The sequence below is a fragment of the Panthera uncia genome, chromosome D4, assembly GCF_023721935.1.
Source record: "Panthera uncia isolate 11264 chromosome D4, Puncia_PCG_1.0, whole genome shotgun sequence".
Classification (NCBI taxonomy): Eukaryota; Metazoa; Chordata; class Mammalia; order Carnivora; family Felidae; genus Panthera; species Panthera uncia.
In genome coordinates, this window is record NC_064807.1 from 86,085,792 (window position 1) to 86,109,718 (window position 23,927).

Below are 23,927 nucleotides of genomic sequence, written 5' to 3' on the forward strand. Positions count from 1 at the left end.
GGTGGCTCCGTCGGTTGAGCGGCCGACTTCGGCTCAGGTCACGATCTCGCGGTCCGTGAGTTCGAGTACCGCGTCGGGCTCTGGGCTGACAGCTCAGAGCCTGGAGCCTGTTTTGGATTCTGTGTCTCCCTCTCTCTCTGACCCTCTCCTGCTCGTGCTCTGTCTCTCAGAAATAAATGAATGTTAAAAAAAAAAAAATTAAAAAAACAAAACAGGAAATTCCCTGGTTCTCATCTCAGTGCCTCGGGCAGCCGTCTGGCTGTTCCGGCCACGGCCACGCCGGAGGGGCCGCCACTGATCACACCACATGCACGCAGCGGCAGTGTTCGCCCCGCCTCCTCCCACCTCTCCCCGGCCCCCACCCCCAGGCAGCAGCCCCCAGACCTGCAGAGCGCCTGAGGAAGGGGAGGGAGAGCTGGGTCCCAAGCCAGTGTGGTGGAGAGGGCTGCGACAGGGAGGGGAAAGGACAGGCAGCCGTGGGAGTTCACGGGCTGCACCTACCAGACTTGGGGCATCGAGGCAGGAGGCCTTCCTGGAGGAAGTGATGTCTAAGTACTGAAGGTCGAGCAGGTATAACCTGGGTGAACAGGAGGTGGAGGGGTGCCCCAGGTAGGAAGAGCGGCACGGGCAAAGGGATGAGAGTGAGACGAAGCCGGTCCTTCGAGGAGGAACGGTGGTCCATCAGGGGTTGGGGCGGGGGACTGGTCCGTGTGGACCCACACAGGCCAGGAGGCTATGCTTGGATTTTGCAGGGCAACCACAGAGGGCTTGAGGGAAAGCAGTGATATGACCATTCTGTCAGTGACAGCAGACACAGGCTCCACGGGGCAGGTAATGGGGTCCTTTGGCCTCTGCTAGGCCTCAGCTTGTCCATCTGTAAAATGGATTTTCCCTTCATTCCGTTTTTCCTTTGTGGTAAACTAACAGCGTTCCCTTTCTGAGAAATGACCTGGGGCTGGTCATAGGAAAGACAAGATGCCTGCTTTCATCGGGGGGAATTTTCCCCTTCTGGAAATTTCTTTCATTATTATGATTACTAATTATTTGAAGCTCATTCATTTTGAGACAGAGAATGGGTGCACGCAAGTGGGGGAGGAGCAGAGAGAGAGAAAGAGAGAGCATCCCAAGCAGGCTCCAAGCTGTCAGCGCAGAGCCCGACGCGGGGCTCGAGCTCACGAACCCCGAGATAGTGCCCTGAGCCGAAATCGAGAGTCGGACGCTTCATTGACTGAGCCACCCAGGCGGCCCTGATTATTTTTCTCCCAGAAGCTCCCAGTTCCTATCCTTTAAAGGTCTTGCTGAGGGAGAGAGAGCGAGCGAGGGGTTCTATGGTCTCTGAAGTTTTCAAAACTAGGAGGCAGCTTCTGAATAAAAGAATCCGGAGCTGCCTCTTCAAATGGGAAGCAATTGGGGTTCAGAGACATTGACTGCCTGCCTCAGGTTGCACAGCACGTCTGTAGCAGAAGCAGATGTCGGATCCCGAGCTCTGGTTCCCAGCCTGCACCTCTTGCCGCTGACCCACGCCGTCCCCATGTTCTCCGCTGAGGTTTGCAGTGAGGTCCTGGGAGGGAGGGAACCGTGTAGACGGAGTGTATATATATGTTCCAGCCTCAAGCTGGACCTGGCCCTTGGTTGGTGGATGTCAATATCATTTAATTAAAAAGTATATAAAAACCTGTGGATGCGAAAAGTCAGGGAAGCTATGCCACACGGGGGAGACGTGTACCCGTCGCTGGGACGAATCAGGATCTGCGCGGTGTTTTTCCTCCTCTTTGAGAGATCAAGTGACCAGCTCAGGGCAGCCCCGCTGATCGGAGAGTCGCAAGGAGACCCCGGACACTAGCGGGTCGTGCTAACAGCAGGGCTATTTACTGAGCACTTACTACGTCCCAGGCACGTGAGCTTGGCGTGCGCCGTGTCACTTCATGCTTGCCACCTCCTGTGACTCCAGATGAGGACCCCGAGTCCCCTGGAGGTGGAGTCCTTGGCCCACGGTGGCAGACGGTGGTTCACGCGGGCTCACTCAAAGCCCTGCTCCCGTCTGCTCTTTCGTGATGCTTCTCAGGGTGGGGACACTTCCTCGTGTCCCTGGACAGTGTGCCCAAGGGCTGGTCCCCTGACCTATGTCAGAGCCACCTAGGACCTTGGTGAAACCCCAGTTCCTGCCCCTCGCCATCAGAGCCCCAGGTGGGGCTGGGAATCTGCGTGTTTCACACGAAGCCTGGAGATTCTGATGAGAAGCCCTGCCCTGCAAGGTGTGAGTGAGGCGTCTGTGCCCATGACGGCTGATGGTGTGTGAGCCCTGGCCCAGGACTCCTGGTCCTGTTCAGGCAGGACCCATAGAGCAGTGTGCAGAAAGGTCTGGCGGTGGAAGGAAAGAAGGAAGGGAGGAAGGAGGGAGGGAAGAAGGGAGGGAGGAAGGAAGGAAAGAAAGGGAGGGAGGGAGGAGAGGAGAGAAGAGGGGAGAGGAGAGGAGAGGAGAGGAGAGGAGAGGAGAGGAGAGGAGAGAAAAAGAAAGAATATCTAAATATTTAAATGTCCTCTGCAGGGGAACAGATTCATGAATTGTGGTACCGGCACGTGAGGGACTACTATGCAGTGGTGAAAAATGAACGAATTAGATCTACGCACATACACGTGAAGCCATTCATATGAATGTTTTTATTTTATTTATTTTCTTTTACTTTTTAAAAGTGTATTTGTTTTTGAGAGAGAAACAGAACGAGGTGGGGAGGGGCTGAGAGAGAGGGAGAGAGAGACTCCCGAGCAGGCTCTGCCCTGTCAGCACGGAGCCCGGAGCCCGATGTGGGGCTCAAAGTCAGGAACTGTGAGATCATGACCGGAGCCGAGACCGAGAGTCGGACACTAGCTGACTGAGCCCCCCAGGCGCCCCCGTATGATATTGTCTCCAGTTTCCAGAACGAGACAAGTGAGGCACAGAGAGGTTAAATGACCAGGCCAACCTCACACAGCAAGCATGTGGCCCAACAGGGTTGGATCCCAGTGGTCCAGCCCGGTGCCGGGGCTCTGAGGCCATCACCCGGTGTCACTAACTGTCCTCAGAGAGCTTGGCACCAAGTGCCTGCTGGATGCTTCGGAGGAGGGGGTACTGGGCAGGGGGATTATTACCCCATCTTACAGATGGGAAGACAGAGGCCCAGCAGGGCAAAACTAGTAGCCCGAGGTCGCACAGGCAGCCCACTGCCAGCAATGAGGACCCGTCTGAGAAGCACATGCCCAGCACTTTGCTTGCAGCTGCCTGGGAGATGGGGATCATTGTCACCTCCATTTTGCAGAGGAGGAAACCGACACTCAGCAGAAAGGGGAGTGGGGACCCCAGCACTGTTGGACTCTAGAGCCCAGCTGTTATACTAGGAGCACAGGCTGGCGGCTGGCCTTTGGGGTCCCCCACCCCCGTGCTGGCCGCTTGCAGTTGGGGCCAGCTGGGGCCAGTGGCCGCAGCTGCCCTCCCGATTTATGGGGACAGGGGCTTCACGGAGCCAGCACATATGGGCCGGTGACATCATGTCTGCTGGGGCCCCTTGGGGTCCAGCCCAGCTGCAGGAGCCTGGCTGGGGGTCCCAGATCCCTCTGGGAGGGGGGCCAGGTGGCTTTAGCAAGGTGGGCCAGGTTGGGGACGGCAATGACGAGGGGCCTGCACAGCTTCCTCCCGAGGGCCCAGCGCAGGGCTGGACGACAGAATACCAAAATGCACTGGATTCGGAGTCTGGCCGGCCCTGGCACTTAGCCTCAGAGGGCCTCTGGGCTGGCAGCTTCTCCTCGGAAGCCGTGGGGAGGGTGTATGACCGGCCTCGTCCCCCGCCTCAGGGCAGGGCATGCAGAAGAGACAGAGTTAATTGGTGACCATGTGCCTGGCCCCGGGCTGAGCCCACACGGAATCTGGCCATCTGCTGGGGGAGGCGGGTGCTCAAGTGGAGTCTTGAGGTCTTTCCGGCGGGGCTGGGATTGGTTGGGGTCTCACCAATGCCCCTCACTCCTGCAGGCATCGCCTCCTGCCGTCAGGCTCCCTGCGTGTGGCCCAGGCCCAGGTCGGTGACAGTGGCCTCTACAGATGCACAGCCAGCAACCCTGCTGGGTCCGCTTCTCAGCACTACATGCTCCGGGTGCAAGGTAGGGCCCGGGCTGGTGGCCGGGGTCTCGCCCACGACCCCTCCCTTCCGTCCATCTTTCTTAGGCCTTCTCAGTGTCCTTCCCTGTTTGCAGGCCAGGCCCTGTCGCCTCTTCGTGGGGCCCTCCAGTGCTTCCTCCCCTCCCCTCTGGGTCCTCCAGCCCTGTATCTCCTCAGTCCCTATCTCCCTTCCCCTGTACCCTCGGATGGGGCCCCCTGAGAACAGAGGGCAGGGCCCAGGGTGGGCCTAGGGTGGTAAGGGTTAGAGGGGAACCCATGAAGGGGTTCTGGTTCCCAACTTGGCTGGGGCCCCAGGGGTGGACATTCCCTGGGATGTCTCGGTACCGTCCACAGAGGCCAGCCATGCTGTCGCTCCCCCAGAGAGGCAGGGAGCTTATTAGCTTCAAAAGCCCCAGGGGATTACCAACGCTAGGGGCCAACCGACTGTGGCCCGCGGGCCATGTCTGACCCATTTCCTGTTTTCACATGGCCCACCGGTGAAAAACGGTATCCGCTTTTTTAAACGATTGGGAAAAAAACCCAAGCAACATTTTTTGTGACGCGTGAAAATTACAGGAGATTCCGATTTCAGTGTCCGCAAAACCAGCGTTCTTAGAACCTGAGACTCGTGTCCGTGTGGTCTCTGGCTTCTCTCAAGCCACAGGGGCGAGTTGAGTAGTTGAGAGAGAGGCCATCTGGCCCGCAAAGGCTGAAATATTTACTCTCTTGCCCTTTATGGAAAAAGAGACCCCGATCTAAGCTAGCACCCCATCTTACAGGTGGATAGGCTGAGGCTCAGAGAGGGAAGGGGTGAAAGGTTTGCCGTGGGCTTGCGTGCGCGTATGAGAGATAGGGCAGTGGCAGGGGGCGGGGGGAGGGAGGGGGCTGGGTGGTGAGCAAGGCCCCAGAGTTAGGAGGACCGGATGTGAGTCCTGACTCTGCTACCACTGATGGGCTGTGTGACCTTGGCCAGCCGCTTGGCCTCTCTGAGCCTTGGTTTCCTCCTCCGTAAACCAGGGGCCACAGTCACGCCCATCCCATAGCTGTCAGAAGGGGAAGCGTCACAGTGGAACCTGCTGTTGTTTTCAGCAGGTGTGAGGGGCGGGCAAGGCACGGGCACCCTCGTGCTCCTGGACACCGAGGTCCTGGGGTGGCCCAGGGAAGCGGCCTGGATTCCCGCTCAGACAGACTCAGGGCTGGGGCTGGCTCCGGTTCCTCTCAGCTGAGGGATTGGGTGACTCTGGTCAATCACCTGACCCTTCTGAGCCTCAGCTTCTTCATCTGCGAAATGGGCTTGGTATCACCAGCCCGGAGGAAGGACCGGAGTGGGACAGAGGAGATGTAAACGTGGAAGGAATGATGGCCCCCATCTCCCCCCAGCCCAGGGAAGGGAGGGAGCAGGAGTAGGGGGATGGCGGGGAGAGCGGGTGAGGAGAAAGAAGCTGGGAGAAAGAAGGAGGAGAAAGAAACGATTCTGCGATGAGAGCACATGCGTTCAGGCGAAAGGCGGATTCGATTCACTTTGGGCGAATCACCTGGGGCGTCCTGCTGCCCTTTCCTGACAAAAGGAGGAATGGTCAGCCTTAGGCTGCGGCCTACAGTGATCCCTGCTGCTTGGCGATCCCCGGAAGTAAGGGCAGGTGGGTCTGGGCTCTGCGCCCCCCCACCTGGGGCCCCAGTGACCGGATCCCCCTCCCCGGGGCTCTTCAGTGCCCCCTCAGGTGCAGCCGGGCCCGCGGGTCCTGAAGGTGCTGGCAGGAGAGATTCTGGACCTGAACTGCGTGGCCGAGGGCAGCCCGGAGCCCCGGCTGAACTGGTCCAAGGACGGGGTGGCCCTGCGGGGCGGGAGCCCCGAGGGTTCCGTCCACTTCTCAGCCATCCAGGCCTCTGACGCGGGGCTGTACCGCTGCGAGGCCTCCAACAGCGCCGGCGTGGATGCCTGGGAGCTGGAGCTCAGGGTGCTGGGTGAGTCTCCCCTGAACCCCCCCAACTCACCGCTCCGCACCCCCACCCCCACCCCCAACAGTAGCCTGGGCTTCTGAGAGTCTTTTTTATTTTTAATGTTTATTTATTTTTAAAGAGAGAGAGAGAGAGACAGAGAGGATGAGCGGGGGAGGGGCAGAGAGAGAGGGAGACACAGAATCTGAAGTAGGTTCTGGGCTCCGAGCTGGCAGTGCAGAGCCCGATGCGGGACTCGAACTCACGGATGGAGCTTCACTGACTGAGCCACCCAGGCGCCCCTGGGCCTCTGAGATTCTTAACCCCTTCCTTCCTCCCGGCCGCTAGCCCCTGAGGCGGTGGGAGCGTCCAGTGTGAGGGAGCCTTAGGTCAGCCTTGTGGGCACCCTCTCTGCTCCGGGGTGGCCAGAAGGTGCCACGGAGTCATGATCAAAGAGCAGGGGCCTGGGCCGAGACTCAGCTCCTTCCGCTTTCTGGCTGGACGACTGTAGGCCATTTACACTCTCTGACCCTCAGTTTTGTCCCTTGTAAAATGGGCCCGATAATAGCAAGGGGTCCGAGAGAATGTGTGAGAAGCATCCTGGTGCACGGGGAGGTCTGGTCTGGATCAGTGGTGCCGCATTTTTCACTATTACGAGCGTAAGACAAACCCGGAAAGCCGCTGCTGGAGGGGAGCGCGGGGCAGGACCCTGCCAAGCTTCGCCTCCCAAGCCCGTGGGGTCGCTCGTGGCCCTGGCGACCTCTCTGCGGGCCAGCCCGTGGGAGGTGGGGCTCGTGCCTGGCCGGGTTCTGGATGGGACGCCCTCTCCACCGGCCTGGGTGTAAGTGCGGCCACACTGCCTCTCCCCAGAGCTGCCGCACTGGGAGGCCGATGAGACCGGCGGCCTGCTGGAGAGAGTGGCAGGAGAGAACGCCAGCCTGCCGTGCCCTGCCAGAGGTGAGGCCGGGCCCCGGGGTGGGTTGGACTGGGAAACACTGTGGGCAATGCCCATGGGTTAGGGAGCGTTAGGGGGGTTCCTCACTCCCAGCCAGGCCACGCCAGACATTTTATCCTGCCGACGACCCTGTAGGATGGGTGTTAGCGTTAGCTCTCTTCTGTTAGGGGCAGTCTAGGCCCAGAGGGACTAAGCAACTTGTTAGGGGTTGCGCAGCCGGGAGGTGACCCACAAAGCGTGGTGTGGGTTGACCCCAGCGCCCTCTGCCTGGGAAATGCAGCAGCTGGGCTGAGGACGGCCCGAGGGTCCAAGGATTGGGGCTCAGTGCCCCGCCCCCACTCTTCAAGCCCGCCCCAGACTTTCTACCAGAGATGGACTCACGTGGCCCTAGGCAGACCACCCCTTGGGGTCAGCAGCATCCCGCGGGGCCAAGATGGGTCCCTCTGTGGCCAATTGCCCCGCGCTGACCCCTGCTTTGGCCCTTCCAGGCCAGGTACCTTCTTGGGGCAGTTTATACCTTCTTTCTGAGCCTCTGTTTCCTCGTCTGTACAGTGGGGTCATTCCAGGCCCTCCACGCGGGGCTGCTGTGAGGGCTCCGGGGGACAGCAGGAGTCTTAGGTCCCAGCACCGTGCCCGGCACATACAGGGGCTCAGGGCGATGTGTCGAACGAAGAGCCTCCCTTTCTGTCGGACCCGGTGGACCTCACTGCCTGCCCCAGCTGCCGCTTTTGGCTTCGGGCTCTTCTGTGGCGAGAGGGCCTGCCGTGTCCCCTGTGCGCGGGCGCTCTCCAGAAGGGTGGGTGTCTGGGTCTCAGGAGCAGGTGACAGCTTACAGAAAGCCTGGCAGGAGACTGGAACCAGGGAGTTTGCTGGAACAGGCCTGACGGAGGGCCAGGTAGGAGGCAGGTGCTGGGTGGGAGCTCTGGGCACCTCAGGGGCTCCTTTCTGAGAACGGCCCCTCTGGAGGGGCCGACGCGCCGCCCTCAGCCAGAGCGCCACCTTGTGCCTGTCGCTGGTAACAGCAAGCAGCCGTCTGGCGGTCTGGGAGCGGGGAGGGGGATCCCTGGCCAGTCAGGGGCTTGTCCTCTGCACCAGACTTCAGCGGAATCAGCATAACCCAAGCCCCCGCTGATAACCATGCCTGGCCTGCGCCTGCCCGCAGGCTGCCCTTGGCCTTCTCCCTTTCAAGCAGGTGTTTGCTGCTGGGCAGTGCTGGGCGCTGGCATTCACCAGCCACGTGGCCTTGGGGTCGGAGGGCTAAAGGAGAAAGTGCCCAGCCCGGCGCCTGGAATGTGGGAGCCTTGGTGCCTGCGGAGGGTGGCCCCGGCCCGACCGCCTCCTTGTGGGTGGGACAGAAAGGCCAGGAGCCTGGCCACTGACTCGCTCTCTTGGCCCCTGTGAAGTAGGAGTGGGGAGGGGAGGGGAGTGGTTTTCAGCAACGGCCCCGAGTCCCCTGGAATCTTCCGGGGCTGAGCTACAGGGCAGTTCTGTGGCTAGAGCTCATCCAGGGGAGAGACGTTTTGCCTGAAGAAAAAAAAAGATCCAGGGTTCAAGCCTCAGGCACAGAGGACGCGACGTGACACAGGAGCACAGAGCAGGGTGGCAGGCAGAGGCCCAGCACGTGGGGCAGAGGGGCCAGCGCAGGCAGAGCGGGCCCGGGTCCCCCACCTGGGATGCCCTGAGTCTGGGATGCCCTGAGTGTGCCACGTTCTGACTGCCACCCACGTGTCCACCCAAATGGGGTGCCCCCCCCCCATGGCTGTGGGTAAAGGAGTGGGTGAGACGGGAGAGTTCACGTCCACCCGGGGCCCCATGCTGCCCGGGAGGTGTCAGAGAGCGCGTGGGGTGTTGCGTTTGCCCACGCGTGTTAGCCCACGTTGCGGTCCCGATGGCTGACGTTGGCAGAGCGCGATGGGGGAGACAGAGGTGCCAGGTGCCGTCCTGTGAGTTTGGGGAGTGCCCCCCCCCAGGGAGGCCCCCCATCTGCATGTGGCTGGAGAAGGACGGAAGGTGGCCGAGGCCCCAGGGGACAGAGGGCTGCTCTTGTCCCAAGGTCGTAGAGCAGGTCAGCAGGGCTGGGGCTCGGGTGACCCCACCACCACTGGGTGCCGCCACCTCACGGGCCTGAGTGGTGCTCAGAAGCCCGGGTCAGTCCCACAACGCCCATCTGAGGACCTCCGTATGGCCAGTGGCCCCAGATGGGTGCCGAGCACAGCAGGCGCGATCTTTCACTTAGCGCCTCCTATGGGCCGGCACTGGGCTTGCAGCTGGGGGCACAGCGGGGAGTTAAAGCAAAGACCTTGGCCCCAAGGTAGACAAAAGAAACCTGAGTGAGTGCATCCTGTGCACGTTAGGAAGTTGGGGGTGACGGGCAAAGAGGAACGCCGGGCGGGTAACGGGGGCAGGAGTGCCATCCCACACAAGGCGGCCCTTCTTTGAGGAGGGAACCAGAAAGAGGGTTCTGGCCCCTCTCCTGTGGCCTTCAGGGCACTGGGAGACCAGCGGACCCCCAGCACGGGTGGGAGGCAGCGGGTGTGTGGGCCCCGAGGGAGCTGCTCCCGCCAGCCTAGGGGGCGAGGAGCTGCCCGGAGCCCCCCACGGGAGGGCCAGTGACATTTGCCCAAGGGGGGGCGGCGTGGGTGCCCCAAGGGGGGGGCAGATTTCAGAGCGTTCATGCTGATGACTCCGTGCGCCCCGCCAGGGGTGCCCAAGCCGCAGGTCACGTGGCGGAAGGGCCCAACCTCGGAGCCCCTGCGTGGCCGGCCGGGCCTGGAGGTGCTGGATGAAGGCTCCCTGTTTCTGGCCTCAGTCTCGCCCACCGACAGCGGAGACTACGAGTGCCAGGCCACCAATGAGGCAGGCTCCACGTCCAGGAGAGCCAAGCTGGTGGTCTATGGTAAGCAGGGCCCCCAGAGTGGGGGCTGGCTTGTGCTCACTTACCCCAACGGCACCCCTTCCCCAGAGAGACCGCCATGGGGACAGTGTAAGGGGAAGGACCTAGAACTCCCTAAATGGCTTTTAAGGTGGTCTCGTAGGTGAATTCATTTTACGTTTATTTATTTTTGAGAGACAGAGTGAGACAAAGTGAGAGTGGGGGAGAGGCAGAGAGAGAGGGAGACACAGGATCGGAAGCAGGCTCCAGGCTCCGAGCCGTCAGCACAGAGCCCGACACGGGGCTCGAACCCACAGACCGTGAGATCATGACCTGAGCCGAAGTCGGACGCTCAACCGATTGACCCACCCAGGCGCCCCGGTGAATTCATTTTATAACAAGCACCAGTGGCAGGGGAGAGAGTCCCAGAGCAGGGAGAGCCTCCTATTCCGCCTGACCCTTTCCATGGTCTTGTGGGCAGAGGGAGGGGGCCCTTCTTCTTAACAGGAGTAGGGAAAGTTTTAACTGCTCCTGATGGGCCACCTCCCCCCTCCCCGTGACCAGCCATCCTGGCTCCCCGTATAACATCTTGCCTGGGAAATTTGTTATGAAGATACACCCAAGCCCCGTCTTCAGAGGTTATGACTTGGGTCCCTCCCAGGTGACCGTGACAAACAGGTTATAAGTAGACCCGGGTGGATCCGGGGGCTCCAGCATCTTGCAGAGCTGAATGTCAGAGAGGGTGGCATGGTGCCCGGGCACAGCTGGGGCGTGCGGGTCCCCGGGAAGGCTGCTCTGGCATTCCCAGGTCCACACGGCTCCCGGTGGCCAGATTGGGGACAGGCCCGGGCCTCCTGGGACCTCAGGATCTGGGGAAGGGCAGGAGTTGGGACTGCCTGTCCAGGCCAGGAAGAGTGACCCACGTGGGGTCTGGGTAGCGGTGGCTGTCCGGAGAGGGGATGGTTTCTCCGCTTCTCTTTGCTCCCAAGTGCCCCCTAGCATCCGGGAGGACGGGCATAGGACCAATGTGTCAGGCATGGCCGGGCAGTCCCTGACTTTGGAGTGTGACGCGAATGGCTTTCCAGCCCCTGAGATCGTGTGGCTCAAGGACGGGCAGCCGGTGGGTGTCCTCTGGGGTGGCTGGGCTGTGGGTGGGATTTGGATAAGGACCTTCTGGATGGGTTCCCGCACGGGCTGGGTGTGGCGGGGAGATGTGACAGGTGTTTTGGGGGAGTGCAGTGGGCAGTGGAGGAAGCCTAGGGGGCTGCATGGTGGAGAGGGCATGGCACTCTTTTGGGAGTAAGAAGCCCCAGGTTCCGGACCCCTCTCATCAGCTCCCTCTGGCCTCTTCCACCCAGATTCCTGAGGCGGGTGGTCACCGCCTCCTGGACAAGCCACGGGCCCTCCACTTTCCCAGGATCCAGGAGGGCGATGCTGGCCTCTACTCCTGCCGGGCAGAGAACCAGGCCGGGACTGCCCAGAGGGACTTCGACCTCCTCGTGCTCAGTGAGTGAGGCCCGAGCCCCTGCCCTTTGGCGCCGGCTGGGGAAGAGGAGATTTCGCCTGCTGAGAGCCGGGGGCCCATGACGGACTCTATCCCTGTCCTCGCAGAGCCATCGGGGCAGATGTTAGATAGTCACATGATCAACCACGTAATTAGCGTTGTGTTACGTGCTACAAAACGGTAGCGTAAGCTGCGGAGGATGCACCAAGCAGGGTCCTGATCAGCCAGGGAGCTTCGAGTCATGGACCGGAGGGGAGGGAAGGGCGCACCTGGGGACCCGCACAGACAAAGGCCCGCCCCAGGGCCTTTGCCTGTGCAGGGTTTGAGGACTTTCTGCCCCCTGCCCCCTAGTCCCTCCTTCCGTGACGGGAGCCGGGGCTGCCCAGGAGGAGGTGCTGGGCCTGGCCGGTGCAGGGGTGGAGCTGGAGTGCCGGACCTCGGGGGTCCCCACGCCCCAGGTGGAATGGACCAAGGACGGGCAGTGAGTGGTCTTCCTGGCAGGTGGGGGGTGGTTCCTCTGCCAGAGCCGGGCGCACGGGGGCAAGGAGCTTGGTGAGCACTGCAGGTGCCTCCCTCCAGGGCCCAGGCGGGGGTCAGCATGGGACACCTCCCACCCCAGCCTGGAATTCCCCAGGGGGCCCTCCTCTCTCCCCCCAGCAGCATTTTTTCATGACTCAGCCAGTCTTGCTTTTTGCTTTAAACTTCTTTTTTTTTTTTTAGGTAAAATTCACAAAACATCAAATCAGCCTTTCTGAAGTGCATGCTTCTAGGGGCATTTAGTACACGCACCATGATGTGCACCGCCACCTCTGTCTAGTTCCGGAACATTCCATCGCCCCAAAAGGAGACCCCCATACTCCCCAGCCCCTGGCGACCACTCATCTGCTTGCTGTCTCTGTAGATTTACCTAGATTTCATGGAAATCCCATGCAGTCGTACGGCGGGGGGCCTTTTGTGTCTGACGTGTCTGAGCGCTCAGTTCACAGGGTCCACCTGGGCCACAGCAGGTGTCAGTACAGGCACACGTCCGGGCTGTCGCGGGTTTGGTTCCGGAACACCGCAGTGAAGCAAATATCGCGATAAAGCAAATCAGACGACTTGCTTGGTTTCCCAAGAACAGTTAGGTTTACACTCTAGTCTGTTGAGTGTGCAAAATACTTACACAGCATACGTACTTTAATTAAAAGGTAGTTTAAAAACATAGCTCATCGCAGGGCGCCTGAGTGGCTCGGTGGGTTGAGCGTCCCACTGAGGCTCAGGTCATGATCTCACGGTTCGTGAGTTCGAGCCCCGCGTCGGGCTCTCTGCTGTCAGTGCGGAGCCCGCTTCGGATCCTCTGTCCCCCTCTCCCGACCTCTCCCCGGCTCGCGCGCTCTCTCAAAAATAAATAAACCTTAAAAAAAAAAAAAAGCGTATTGCTGAGAAAATGCTAACCATCATCTGGGCTCTCAGCGAGTTGTAACCCCGTGCAACAAACGTACGTTGTACATCACGGCGTATCAAATATAATGAAAAATTTGAAATATTGTGAGAATGGCCACGATCGTGACGCGGAGACACGAAGTGACCAGACGCCATTGGAAAAATGGCACCGACTGGCCTGCTTGAGGCACGGTTGCCACAGACCTTCAGTTTGTCAGAAATGCAGTATCCGCCTATGCGTGACTGCTTTCAAGGGCTGAATAACAGTCCATGGTAGGGATCGGCCACTGTTTGTACCCACCCACCTTTCGGCCACCGTGAACCTTCCAGATTTGCTTTTCACAAGTGGCAAGCCCGCCTCTCTGCGGCCGGGCCCTGCTTACTGGCGGCGTTTTTCTCGACCCAGGCCCATCCCTCTGGGAGACCCTTATGTCCAGCTTCAGGAGGACGGCCAGGTTCTCAGGATCCCCAGCAGTCACCTGGGGGATGAGGGGCGGTACCAGTGTGTGGCCTTCAGCCCCGCCGGCCAGCAGGCCAAGGACTTCCGCCTCAGGATGCACGGTGAGCCCGGCCCCCACCACGGGCTGCCCACTTCCCGGAGGGAGGTCCTAGGGGAGCAGCCCCGGTCCAGTAAAATCTGGGGCGAGGGCCCGGGAATCTGGCCCGGCGCTCCCAAATCCCATCGTCCCCATCCCCGGCTTTGCGAGCTTTGCTATTCCTAATCCTGCTTGGGGTTGATCATTTCTGCCCCTGTTTCTTTAAATCGACTCGGTTTACTTTATACGGAAAGACACTCATTTAAAAGGATATTTACTGTCTCGAGCGTAGGTGGGAAGTCAGGGCCACTTGGCCTTCGGGGAGGAAGCCGTGAGAACAGATACAGCAGAAGAGCACTGATACAGGGAGTGCTAGAAGGGTTAAGTGCACAGTCTATCCAACCGCGCCTTGCCGTCTGTTGTAATCAGCATGGAAGGGGTTTGGGAAGGGCGGAGCCGTCCGTTCTCAGATGCTATTTGGTGCTGTGCCCACGTGCTCCCAGGATCGCCGTGGGTGTCACTAGCAGTGAACCCCTGATTTAGGCCCGACCCTCATTTTACAGACAGGGAGACCGAGTCCCAGAGAGGGGAGTGACCTGTGCCGGGTCACGCAGTGAGTTAGAGGCAGCATGCGTCCAAAGCCCGGATCTGTGGCCCCCTCCGCCAGCATGTCCCAAGAGGCCTCTCCCGTCTGTCCCCAGATGCCCACTCTCCCCGCCCCCCCCCCCACACACACACTCCACACCCCGCAGGAGCCAGTGACATGGGGTGGGTGGGACGCCAGCCGCCTTGAGGAGGCTCCCTGTGACCAGCATTTCCTATTGTCCTCAGCCCCTCCTACCATCTGGGGCTCCAACGAGACGAGCGAGGTGGCTGTCATGGAGGGCCACCCGGTGCGGTTCCTGTGCGAGGCCCGAGGAGTGCCCACTCCCAACATCACCTGGTTCAAGGACGGGGCCCCTCTCCCGCTCAGCGCTGAGGCCGTCTACACCAGGGGCGGCCGGCAACTGCAGCTGGAGAGGGCCCGGGGCTTGGATGCTGGCACTTACACCTGCAAGGCCAGCAACCCTGTGGGGGTCGCGGAGAAGACCACCAGGCTGGAGGTTTATGGTGAGCGGTGGGCAGCTGGGGTGGGCAGTGGGGGAGGGGGTGGTCTGAGCCATGGCGGTCCGGTCTTCAAAAGTCGCCGAGGGAAGTGGCCAGAGGTACAGGGTGATGAGACCGAGGCCAGGGAGAAGGGCCATCTCAGCTTGAACAACTTCCCTCTCTTGGACAGGCGAGGATGCTGAGGCCAGGGGCGGAAGGGCCTGTCTGGGGGCCCAGGCAGAGCCCAGGGGAGAATCTAGGTGTCCCACAGGGGGAAGCGCTTTTCCGTGCCCTTCAGTGAATAATTAACTGCTCTGCGATAATCACTCACTGTGAGCCGGGGCTCCTGGGGCTTTTCATAGCATCGGCTCATTTAATCAGGGTTCAGGGGCCTGGGCCCTTGTCGCCCTGGGTCCCACTCAGGTGTTCTCTGGGGATGAGAGACTGGCCGAGGGTCACTTGCTAGGACGTGATGGGACCCTTTCATGGTGAGGGGAGCGGGGGTGGGGGGTGGGGTGGTTCTGACCGTAAATCTTGTGCTGTTTACTTGGGTGTAGACCCAACGTGAGGGGCTGGGCTCTTAGGATGCATGGAGAGGGGAGGAAAATCCAAGTGTAGGTGGGCAGGGATAGAGTTTGAGCAGGTGAGGTTTGAGACCCAGAATGCAGGCCAGTGGCATCATCCTGGCCCCTCGAGAGGATTCCGCTCCGGAGTTCCGGCCCCCAAAGATGAGGGGGGCCTGGGTGCTGGGCTGTGTGGGGTCCACGGGCATTCTCTGCGTCCCCGGCTGCCAGCTCCAGGACTCTCCTTTGGGGATCGGGGGACCTCCTGGGAATTGAATGGAAAACGTGTGCTTAAAATTTTCAAAGGGGCTTGTGACCCAAACAAGGTTGAGAAGCTCGTCCCAGGCAGTTGTCCCCCACGTCCCCTGGTGAGGACTCCGTGGTCTCAGCAGCTTGGGGGCCCTCCTCAGGGGGAAGAGAGAAGTCCCCCTCTGGCTACCCCCTTGGCCATCCAGGGCTGAGCCCCCACAGACCAGGCCCTCTGGGCTCGGCTCGCCCCAGGCATCCGCTTCCTCAGACCAGGGAAGGGACTTGAAGGGGCAGTCGTTCTGGTTTTGGGCCCTGGGGAGCCCGTCACTTAGAATTCAGCAGATACAGAGCCCTACTGTGTGCAGATATGCAGACACACACCGACAAGCTATTTATTCCGCTCTTGGTGAGCCCGCAGGGGTGGTGGGAATCGAAGGAAGATACAAGCAGCGGTGAGCCGTCGGGGGCCGGGGGGGAGTGGGGTGCGGGGAGGAGATGCGGCCAAGGGGCAGAGGAGGGAGAGAAGGCTTCCAGCCAGGGTCTGGGGAGGCTTCCTGAAGGAAGTGACATCTGAACAGGGGGTTTCGGCTAGCGGAGGCGAGGGAGGAGGCTGTTCCCATGGGGTGGGGTCGGCGAGGGGCTTGAGCTGGCCCGCCGGGCGGGGAGCAGACTGGTGTCCCCCTCTGGTCCCTGAGCGGCCCTGTGCGTCTTCCCTAGTCCCGCCCACCATCGAGGGCACTGGAGGAGGACCTCGTGTGGTGAAGGCTGTGGCTGGGAGGCCCTTGGCGCTGGAGTGTGTGGCCAGGGGCCACCCGCCCCCCGCCCTCTCCTGGCACCACGAGGGGCTGCCTGTGGCCGAGAGCAACGAGACGTGGCTGGAGGCGGGAGGCCGTGTGCTGAGCCTGGAGAGCCTGGGGGAGGCGTCCGGAGGCCTGTACAGTTGTGTGGCCACCAGCCCCGCCGGGGAGGCTGTTCTGCAGCACTCCGTGGAAGTGCAGGGTGAGCCTCGGTCTGTCCCCCGCCTCGGGCCACCTGGGCTGCGGACCCCTCCTCCTACACCCACTGTGCGTGGGTCCCCGCGGGCCGCCCGGGGGGTTGCGAGGTGGTGAAGTGCCCGGGAGGCGGACGCCTGCGCCCATCTGGGCTGGAGGTCCTGCAGGGCCACAAGGGGGTGGGCTCGAGCTCGGAATCGTGGTTCCTGTTCCCGCTGGGGACCCCGAGCCGGTGACTTGGGACGGGACCCCACTCTGCCTTCCGGGTGCTCCCGGTCAACGGGACGGACGTTGATCAAGGACTCCCTGAGGCCCAAAGCTGGGCTGTGGGCTTGGTTCCGGGGTCGGCTGGGGTGGGGTGGGGCCTTTTCGCCTGCTCTCTTGCCTCCGAAGGACACTTCTCAGGCATCAACTCTGGGCTGGGCGTGGTGCCAGGGATGAAGCAGGGATCAAGGCAGACGACACTCCTGAGCTGTCCGTCTGGTGGGGAGACAGGCCAAGCCTGTGGGGAGGCCGGGGGGACCACTCACTCACTCTGTCTTGGGTGGTCCTGGAAGGCCTCCTGGAGGAGGAACCATTTCTGGGGGACCTGAAGGGTGAGGTGAGGTCTGGGTCTTGCTGTCGGGGTGCTGGGGACTTGGGTTCGCTCAGCTCCAAACACCCAATGGTGGGTCCTGCCCACAGTGCCCCCGCAGCTCCTGGTGGCCGAAGGCTTGGGCCAGGTGACCGCCCTCTTGGGACAGCCCCTGGAACTTCCCTGCCAGGCCTCGGGCTCCCCAGCGCCCACTCTCCAGTGCGTATGGGGTGGCGGAGGCCAGCGCCGGGGGGCGGGGGGGGGGCAGGCAGAGTGCATGCTGGGGGGTCGGTGGGGATGGGAGACCCTTCCCCTTCCCCGGAGTACGAAGCAGGCCGCCGAGCCAGGGAGGTCCCGGCCAGCCTGACTTGCCTGGCCTCAGGCTGACCTGTCCCCACCCTCCTTAGGTGGCTGCAGAACGGCCGCCCGGCCGAGGAGCTGGCTGGGGTGCAGGTGGCCTCACGGGGGGCCACGCTGCACATCGACCATGTGGAGCTGGGCCACGCGGGCCTCTTTGCCTGCCAGGCCACCAACGAGGCGGGCACTGCCGGGGCTGAGGTGGAGTTGTCCGTGCACGGTGAGGGGGCGTGGGCAGCCTGAGACACCGGGCTAGGGGGGCGGGGGAGGGGGAGCAGGGGGGCCACGGCCATCCGTGCCCTCGTAGGCCTGCCGGACGAGGGAAGGGCACAGGGCTGGTCTTTTCCTAGACGGCATTTCTGGACTGGGCTTTCCCGCTCCCTAAAGAGACACAGTTGTGAGAGGCTGGCCTCGGCTGCTTCCGCGCTTGTCACGTGTCCAGTCCACAGGCCCCCGCTCGCCCCCTCCCAGCCCCGCCCTCTCTGCTCTCGCTCTCTCCACGCCGACCGCGCCGGGCTTCATTCCGTTCTTTAAATACATCCGCTTTCTCACCTCCACGCCTGCCCATTCGGTTTCCCCTGCCTGGAATATTCTCCCTCTTCCTCTTCGCCTGCCCAGCTGCTCCCTATTTCTCAGGCCCGTCCTAAAGCACCCCTTCCTCCAGGAAGCCCTCCTTGATTCCGCCGTGGTTCTAATCTGCAGTGCCTAGCCCGTCGTGGCCATAGCCTACCACCCACTGTCTTAAAATGGCTTGTTTGGCTGTCGAGCTCCACGGCCCAGCTCTGGGAGCTCTGGCAGGGCAGCGCAGTTAGCCGCTGTTCTCTGCTATACCCCCGGGCCTTGTACCGAATAGATGCTCAACGCACGTATGGATGGGTGGATGAAGGGTGGATGCATAGATGGGAGAATTCTAAAGGGAAAGACCTGCTTTACTGGCTCCTGGTCTGGTGCTCTCCCCCTAAGCCAAGCATCCCTCGGGTTGAGCGGGTGGAGGCCGGAGGCCAGCCCCGTAAGGACACTCCCTATTCTCCAGGCATTGAGGGGGTGGCTGGATAGTCACTGCGCCCCTCCTGACCCTGACCGGGACCCACCCTGCCTCTCCCCCTGCCCAGAGCTCCCACTGGTGGCCATCGTCGGGGGCGACAATATCACAGCCCCTTTCCTGCAGCCTGTGACCCTCCAGTGTGTGGGGACTGGGGTGCCCACCCCAAGTCTCCGCTGGTGGAAGGATGGGGTGGCCCTGGCAGCCTTGGGGGGGAAGCTGCAGGTACGTTTAGGGGCCCCAGGGCTGGTGGGGCAGCTGGGCGCGGGTGGAGGGGCCACTTTTTAGGGATCCTGGTGACCCTGTACGGGCCCCTGGCAGCCTGGGAACAGGATGAGTACTGGGTGGTGGGCCTGAAGAGGGGAGGGAAGTCGGAGGGGCATAGTCGGGGCAAGGGGAGCATCCCGGGAATCTGAATGCATAGCTTAGGACTCCACCCCCGGAGCCAAACTGTCCCCTGGACTCCCTTCTCCTGCCCCTGGGCTCTGCAGCGACCCACTGCTCACTGTGTCCCAGCATCCCTCTGACCACCCTAATAGGGCCCCGTGTTCCCCATGGCACACACGCGGCCGTCCCTCCTCCCCCTCCAGATCGAGAAGGTGGACCTGAGGGATGAAGGCGTCTACACTTGTGCCGCCACTAACCTGGCTGGGGAGAGCAAAAAGGACGTGGTTCTCAAGGTTTTGGGTGAGGACGGGGGGCACCGGACGGTGGGGACGCGAGGGCCCTCGGGGCCGCCCTGGGCGGGCAGGGAGCAGGGGATTTTAAAAACATAGCACGTCCTCATCTGCACGCCTATTTACTTTTGCTTCCTCCGTTCATCCTCGGGTTCGTTTACGTCCTCGCGTGCGTGCGCAAATCCCAGCTCTTGTCACTTTTCCCGGCTGCCTAACTTTCCACGTCTCTACTGTGCCGGCTCGCGGCTGTTCCCACAGAGCTGGGCGCTGGGGTCTTTCCGGTTGCGGAAAGGTGGCAGCCTGGTGCCTTTGTCCTCGTGCCGGTTCAGGAGTGGGGTTCCTCGGGCAGAGGACGGGAGCCGTTGGGGGCTTTTATGGCCCAGGACCCTTCGGGGAGGCTGGGGAGGGCTATCGGGCATGACCGAGGGGAGATGGGCCGAGAGGAGCCCAGAGCCCACATCCACTAAGACGGGGCTCTGCTCGTCTCCCCTAGTGCCCCCCAACATCGAGCCCGGCCCGCTGAACAAGGCAGTGCTGGAAAATGCCTCGGTAACCTTGGAGTGCCTGGCTTCAGGTGTGCCCCCTCCTGGTAAGACCCCTCCCCTTGGCCGAAAGCCATCCCAGCCAGCCCCCAACTCCCCATCTAATGAGGCCGGCCAGCGCCCCAGGCACCGCCTGGGCTGTGGACAAAACAGGGAGGGATCCGTAGGACCTTCCCCTATTTCTCGAATGTTCCTCTCTTCTCAATGTGTCGGTCACTGCCGGGGCCCCGGGCCTTTGCACTGGTGTCTGAAGCAAGCAGGGCTTCTGTTCAGAACTCGCGATTTCACAGGGCCGCCCTGGGGCTGGGGGCAAGGACCGGGACCTCAGAGTCGCCGTCTGTCTGGGGCTCTTGTCTAGAGCTTGGGGCTACGGGGCGTGAGTGTTCGGCGGACGGGATGAGCTCTGGCAGGATGTAAGGAGGCCAAGGCTGCAATTGGTCCATGCTTGTGGGGCTGAGGATTCAGAGCGTGCCATGATTCCCTCTGCCTCGTGAGTGGTCTCCTGGCAGGGAGAGGAGTTGAGGGCGGCTGGGCTGGCTTTGACTCTCCTTGCTCCTGGCAGCTCCAGCCTCCATCCCATGGAACTTCCCCTCTGCCTTCTGCCCTGTCTCAGACAACCCTCCCCTGTTCCAGCCCCAGCCTTCTTCCTGGAAAACTCTGGCTTTCTCCAGTGCCTGACATAAAGGCACACCATGTGGCCACCCTGGCCGCCTTTGATGGGTGCTCACGACACAGGCACAGCCTGAAGGGCGGGCAGGACTCCTTGCATCTCTCTTCTCTCCCCCAGATATCTCCTGGTTCAAGGGCCGCCAGCCTGTCTCAGCCCGGAAGGGAGTGACAGTGTCAGCTGACGGGAGAGTTCTCCACATTGAGCGGGCACGATTTTCTGATGCTGGGAGCTACCGTTGTGTGGCATCCAATGTGGCAGGCAGCACGGAGCTGCAGTATGGGCTACGGGTCAATGGTGAGCTGCCCTGGGACTGAAGGGGTCCTTGTCCCAAAAGTAATCCCTGCATTTATGTGTCTGTCAGTCTGTCCGTCCGTCCATCCTTCCACCCATCCATCCATCCATTACCCGTGCATCCATCCATCCATCATCAATCCATCTACCCATTATCTATCATCCGTCCATCCATCGTCCATCCATCCATCATCCATCCATCTACCCATCCATCGTCTATCCTTCCATCCATCACCCATCTATCCATCCATCAATCATCAATCCATCTACCCATTATCTATCATCCATCCATCCATCCATCCATCATCCATCCATCTACCCATCCATCATCTATCCTTCCATCCATCCATTACCCATCTATCCATCATCCATCCATCTATCCATTATCTAGCCATCCATCCATCATTCATCCGTTATTCATCCTTTTATGTAACCATCCATTCAATCCTTTGCCCATCCATCCATCTAACTATCTATCTGTCCATCTACTTACCCATCCATCCATTCCTCCATTTATCTGTCTTCTGTCCAACCACTTTTATTGAGTACATCCTCTGGGGCGGACCTTGGGGCTGTAGCCCCAAGGAAACAGACCCAGGGGCCTTCTGTCTAGTGGAGAATACAGTAGTTACACAGTCACCCAGTATCCTATCTTCTGACGATTGTGCTAAGAGTTAGTAAAGAGGAGGTATGACCCAGTGCCTGGAACTGGGACACTGACCTGGCCTGGGGAGTCCCAGAGGTGTCTTTGACAGTTGGATGCCTAAATGGAGACCACCTGCCAAGGGCTGACGCTGCAGAGATGTGGGGAATTATGGGAGCTGGAAGGAGGCTGGGGGCCAGGAGCTTACCGGACAATGGGAGGAGGGGACGGGGTGGTGCAGGTGGCCAGATGGAGGCTGGGGAGGCAGAGCCTTTATGCTAGGAGCAATAGGTGGCTGGGCAGGAGGCTGGGACCCTGGGCATCGTGACCGTGACCGTATCTCCCAGATACCGTTGAGTCTTCTGACCATTTTCCGCCCTCGAGGGGCTGCCTGCCAGATAGCTTTTCATCTGATACCTCTGCATTGGGAAACAAAACTTCCCAGAGGTCGCCCCCTGCCGTCCGCATCCTAAGGACCTCATGCTCACTGGAAGTCCCAACTTCAAGTGCTATTTGTCACTTTCTAACTGGTCAGCCTTGGCCATGACTTACCCTCTCTGAGCCCCCGGTTCCCGTCGGTGGAAACCCCCGCATGGTGGGGTCAGGATGCGAGGAGCACCCGTGCTGGGAGTGGCGTCCCTGTGCTTTTGTTTGTGGCCGTGTGCCCTGTGGGGTGGCCCGGCCAGGGGCCCTGCTGGCTTCGCCCCCAGTGGGGCTCACCCTGGGCCCTGCGTTGTCCCCCGCCCTGCAGTGCCTCCACACATCACACAGCCACCCAGCCTGCCAGGCCCCGTGCTGCTCGGAGCCCCGGTCCGGCTGACCTGTAATGCCACTGGAGTCCCCAGCCCCACGCTGCTGTGGCTGAAGGATGGAAACCCCGTGTCCACCGCAGGGGCCTCTGGCCTCCAGGTCAGGCTGGGCAGCCCTGGGTCACCTCTCCGGTGCCTCAGGAGGTGCTGGGAGCAGAGGTCGGGCCCCGGGAGCTCCGAGGCGAGGGACGAGCCGCGGCCGCCGAGGATGGTCGGCTGGCGGGAGGAAGGAGAGTCTAGAGCCCCGTGGATTCCAGAAACATGATACGTGCCACCAGCGTGAGCCGTATATGTAGTTTTGGGCTTTCTGGTGACTACGTTCAAACGAGTAACGAGAAATGCACGAAAGCAGTTTCAGTAAAACATTTTAGTTAAGCTAATCCAGCCAAAAAATCCATGATCAGTATGGAAATTATTAAGGCATTTCCCAGGGTTTCTTTTTGTTCCAACTCTTTGCAGTCCGTTGTGTCTTGTCCCCTTGGGGTTCAGCCCCATTTCAAGGGCTCCGTAGCCACAGCCCGGCTCTAGAGGGAGCACCGATGTAACTCGTCCACCAGCCGGCGGAGGTCCTGAGGCCTGGGGACAGCTCACGGCTCCCCCGCATTGTGGGGGGGCTCTGGGGTCTGGGGCAGGCTGCCCAGGGGAGCCCAGCAGCAGGGCCAGCATGGGAACGTGTGGGTGCTGCCGTGCGTAGCTTGACGTGGGCTTCCTTCTGGGGACACAGGTCTTCCCTGGGGGCCGGGTCCTCACCCTGGCCAGCGCCCGGGCCTCCGACTCTGGCAGCTACTCGTGCGTGGCCGTGAGTGCAGTGGGAGAGGACCGTCGGGACGTCGTCCTGTACGTCCACAGTGAGTCTCAGGCTCGGGATGCTGCCTGGGCTCGGCCGGGGGCTCAAGAAGGTGGGGCTGGGGGCGTCCCTCCCCAAACCACGTCCAAAGCGGGGTGGCGGAGGGGGCGCGCCGGCCTGAGACCGTGGCTGCCTTCGTGGGGGCGTCAGTTGGAGGTGAGCTGCTCCCCCGTCGCAGACAGGGAGGCAGGTGAGTGGCCCGCACAGCCAGGAGCTCGTGTTCAGGGAACAGGTGGAAGGAACACGACGTGGCAGGGAGAACCCCGGGCCGAGTCAGGAATCGGATGTTCTCACGGTCCTCGATCAAAGGGGTAACTGCTTTCGGGGAACATTTAAAAATTTTAAAAACTTTTTAAAAAGGTTTTGTTTTTTTGTTTTTTTAGATTTTTTAAGTTTAGTTTGGAGAGAGAGACAGCATGAGCAGGGGAGGGGCAGAGGGGGGGGGGAGGAGAGAGAGAATTCCAAGCAGGCTCGCACCTAGAGCCCCACGTGGGGCTGGAATCCACAAAACCGTGAGATCGTGTCCCGAGCCGAAACCAAGAGTCGGACCCTTAACCAATCGAGCCACCCCGGGGGCCCCAAGACACTGTGTTTCTAAAAGAATTTGAGATCATCGTAAATTCACATGCACTTGTAAGGATTAGTACAGAGAGATCCTGGGTCCCCTCTGCCCAGTGTCCCTCGACAGAATCCTCCTGTAAAGCACACAGCCACACGTGGGGGTATCGACGTGGCTATGCGTCACCATCCTGCTCAGATTTGGGGGCCTCCTCTTGGAGCAGGACTGGGAAGGTCCTTGCGGGGAGGATGAGAGGCCACAGCTCGGGCCGGAGGGCCCCTCCCAGCGCTGACACCCCCCCCCCCATGCCCTGCTGTTTGCTCCTGGCTGCCAGAAGTGGCCGGGCCTGACCCCGGGCCTGGCGTCCTGCCAGCCCCACCCACGTGCCTGAGACCCCTCTCCTGCCCCCTCCCGCAGTGCCCCCAAGCATCCTCGGGGAAGAGGTGAACGTGTCCGTCGTGGCCAACGAATCCGTGGCCCTGGAGTGCCGAAGCCAAGCCGTGCCCCCTCCCGTGCTGACCTGGAAGAAAGACGGCCGCCCCCTGGAGCCGCGGCCCGGCGTCCACCTCTCCACAGACAAGGCCTTGCTGGAGGTGTGCAGGGCAGGGCCTGGGGGGGCCCCTACGAGATCAGTTCAGCTCAGCGTGACCCGGCGCCCGGGGCACATCCT

At 61.2% G+C, this 23,927-nt stretch overlaps 1 protein-coding gene across 1 annotated transcript in view; it reads left to right on the forward strand.

Annotated features, from left to right (window-relative positions):
* Window positions 1-23,927, forward strand: part of HMCN2 (hemicentin 2) — a 143,174-nt gene that overhangs the window by 64,762 nt on the left and 54,485 nt on the right. The window contains exons 23-41 of the mRNA XM_049630227.1: window positions 4,004-4,131; window positions 5,840-6,094; window positions 6,938-7,024; window positions 9,724-9,918; window positions 10,884-11,014; window positions 11,253-11,400; window positions 11,750-11,879; window positions 13,227-13,381; window positions 14,188-14,466; window positions 15,972-16,253; window positions 16,931-17,039; window positions 17,228-17,397; window positions 18,290-18,444; window positions 18,810-18,906; window positions 19,390-19,485; window positions 20,226-20,402; window positions 21,794-21,951; window positions 22,576-22,699; window positions 23,675-23,850. Of these exons, the coding sequence (XP_049486184.1) occupies window positions 4,004-4,131; window positions 5,840-6,094; window positions 6,938-7,024; window positions 9,724-9,918; window positions 10,884-11,014; window positions 11,253-11,400; window positions 11,750-11,879; window positions 13,227-13,381; window positions 14,188-14,466; window positions 15,972-16,253; window positions 16,931-17,039; window positions 17,228-17,397; window positions 18,290-18,444; window positions 18,810-18,906; window positions 19,390-19,485; window positions 20,226-20,402; window positions 21,794-21,951; window positions 22,576-22,699; window positions 23,675-23,850 (3,052 nt within the window). The remainder of the gene's footprint in view (window positions 1-4,003; window positions 4,132-5,839; window positions 6,095-6,937; window positions 7,025-9,723; window positions 9,919-10,883; window positions 11,015-11,252; window positions 11,401-11,749; window positions 11,880-13,226; window positions 13,382-14,187; window positions 14,467-15,971; window positions 16,254-16,930; window positions 17,040-17,227; window positions 17,398-18,289; window positions 18,445-18,809; window positions 18,907-19,389; window positions 19,486-20,225; window positions 20,403-21,793; window positions 21,952-22,575; window positions 22,700-23,674; window positions 23,851-23,927) is intronic.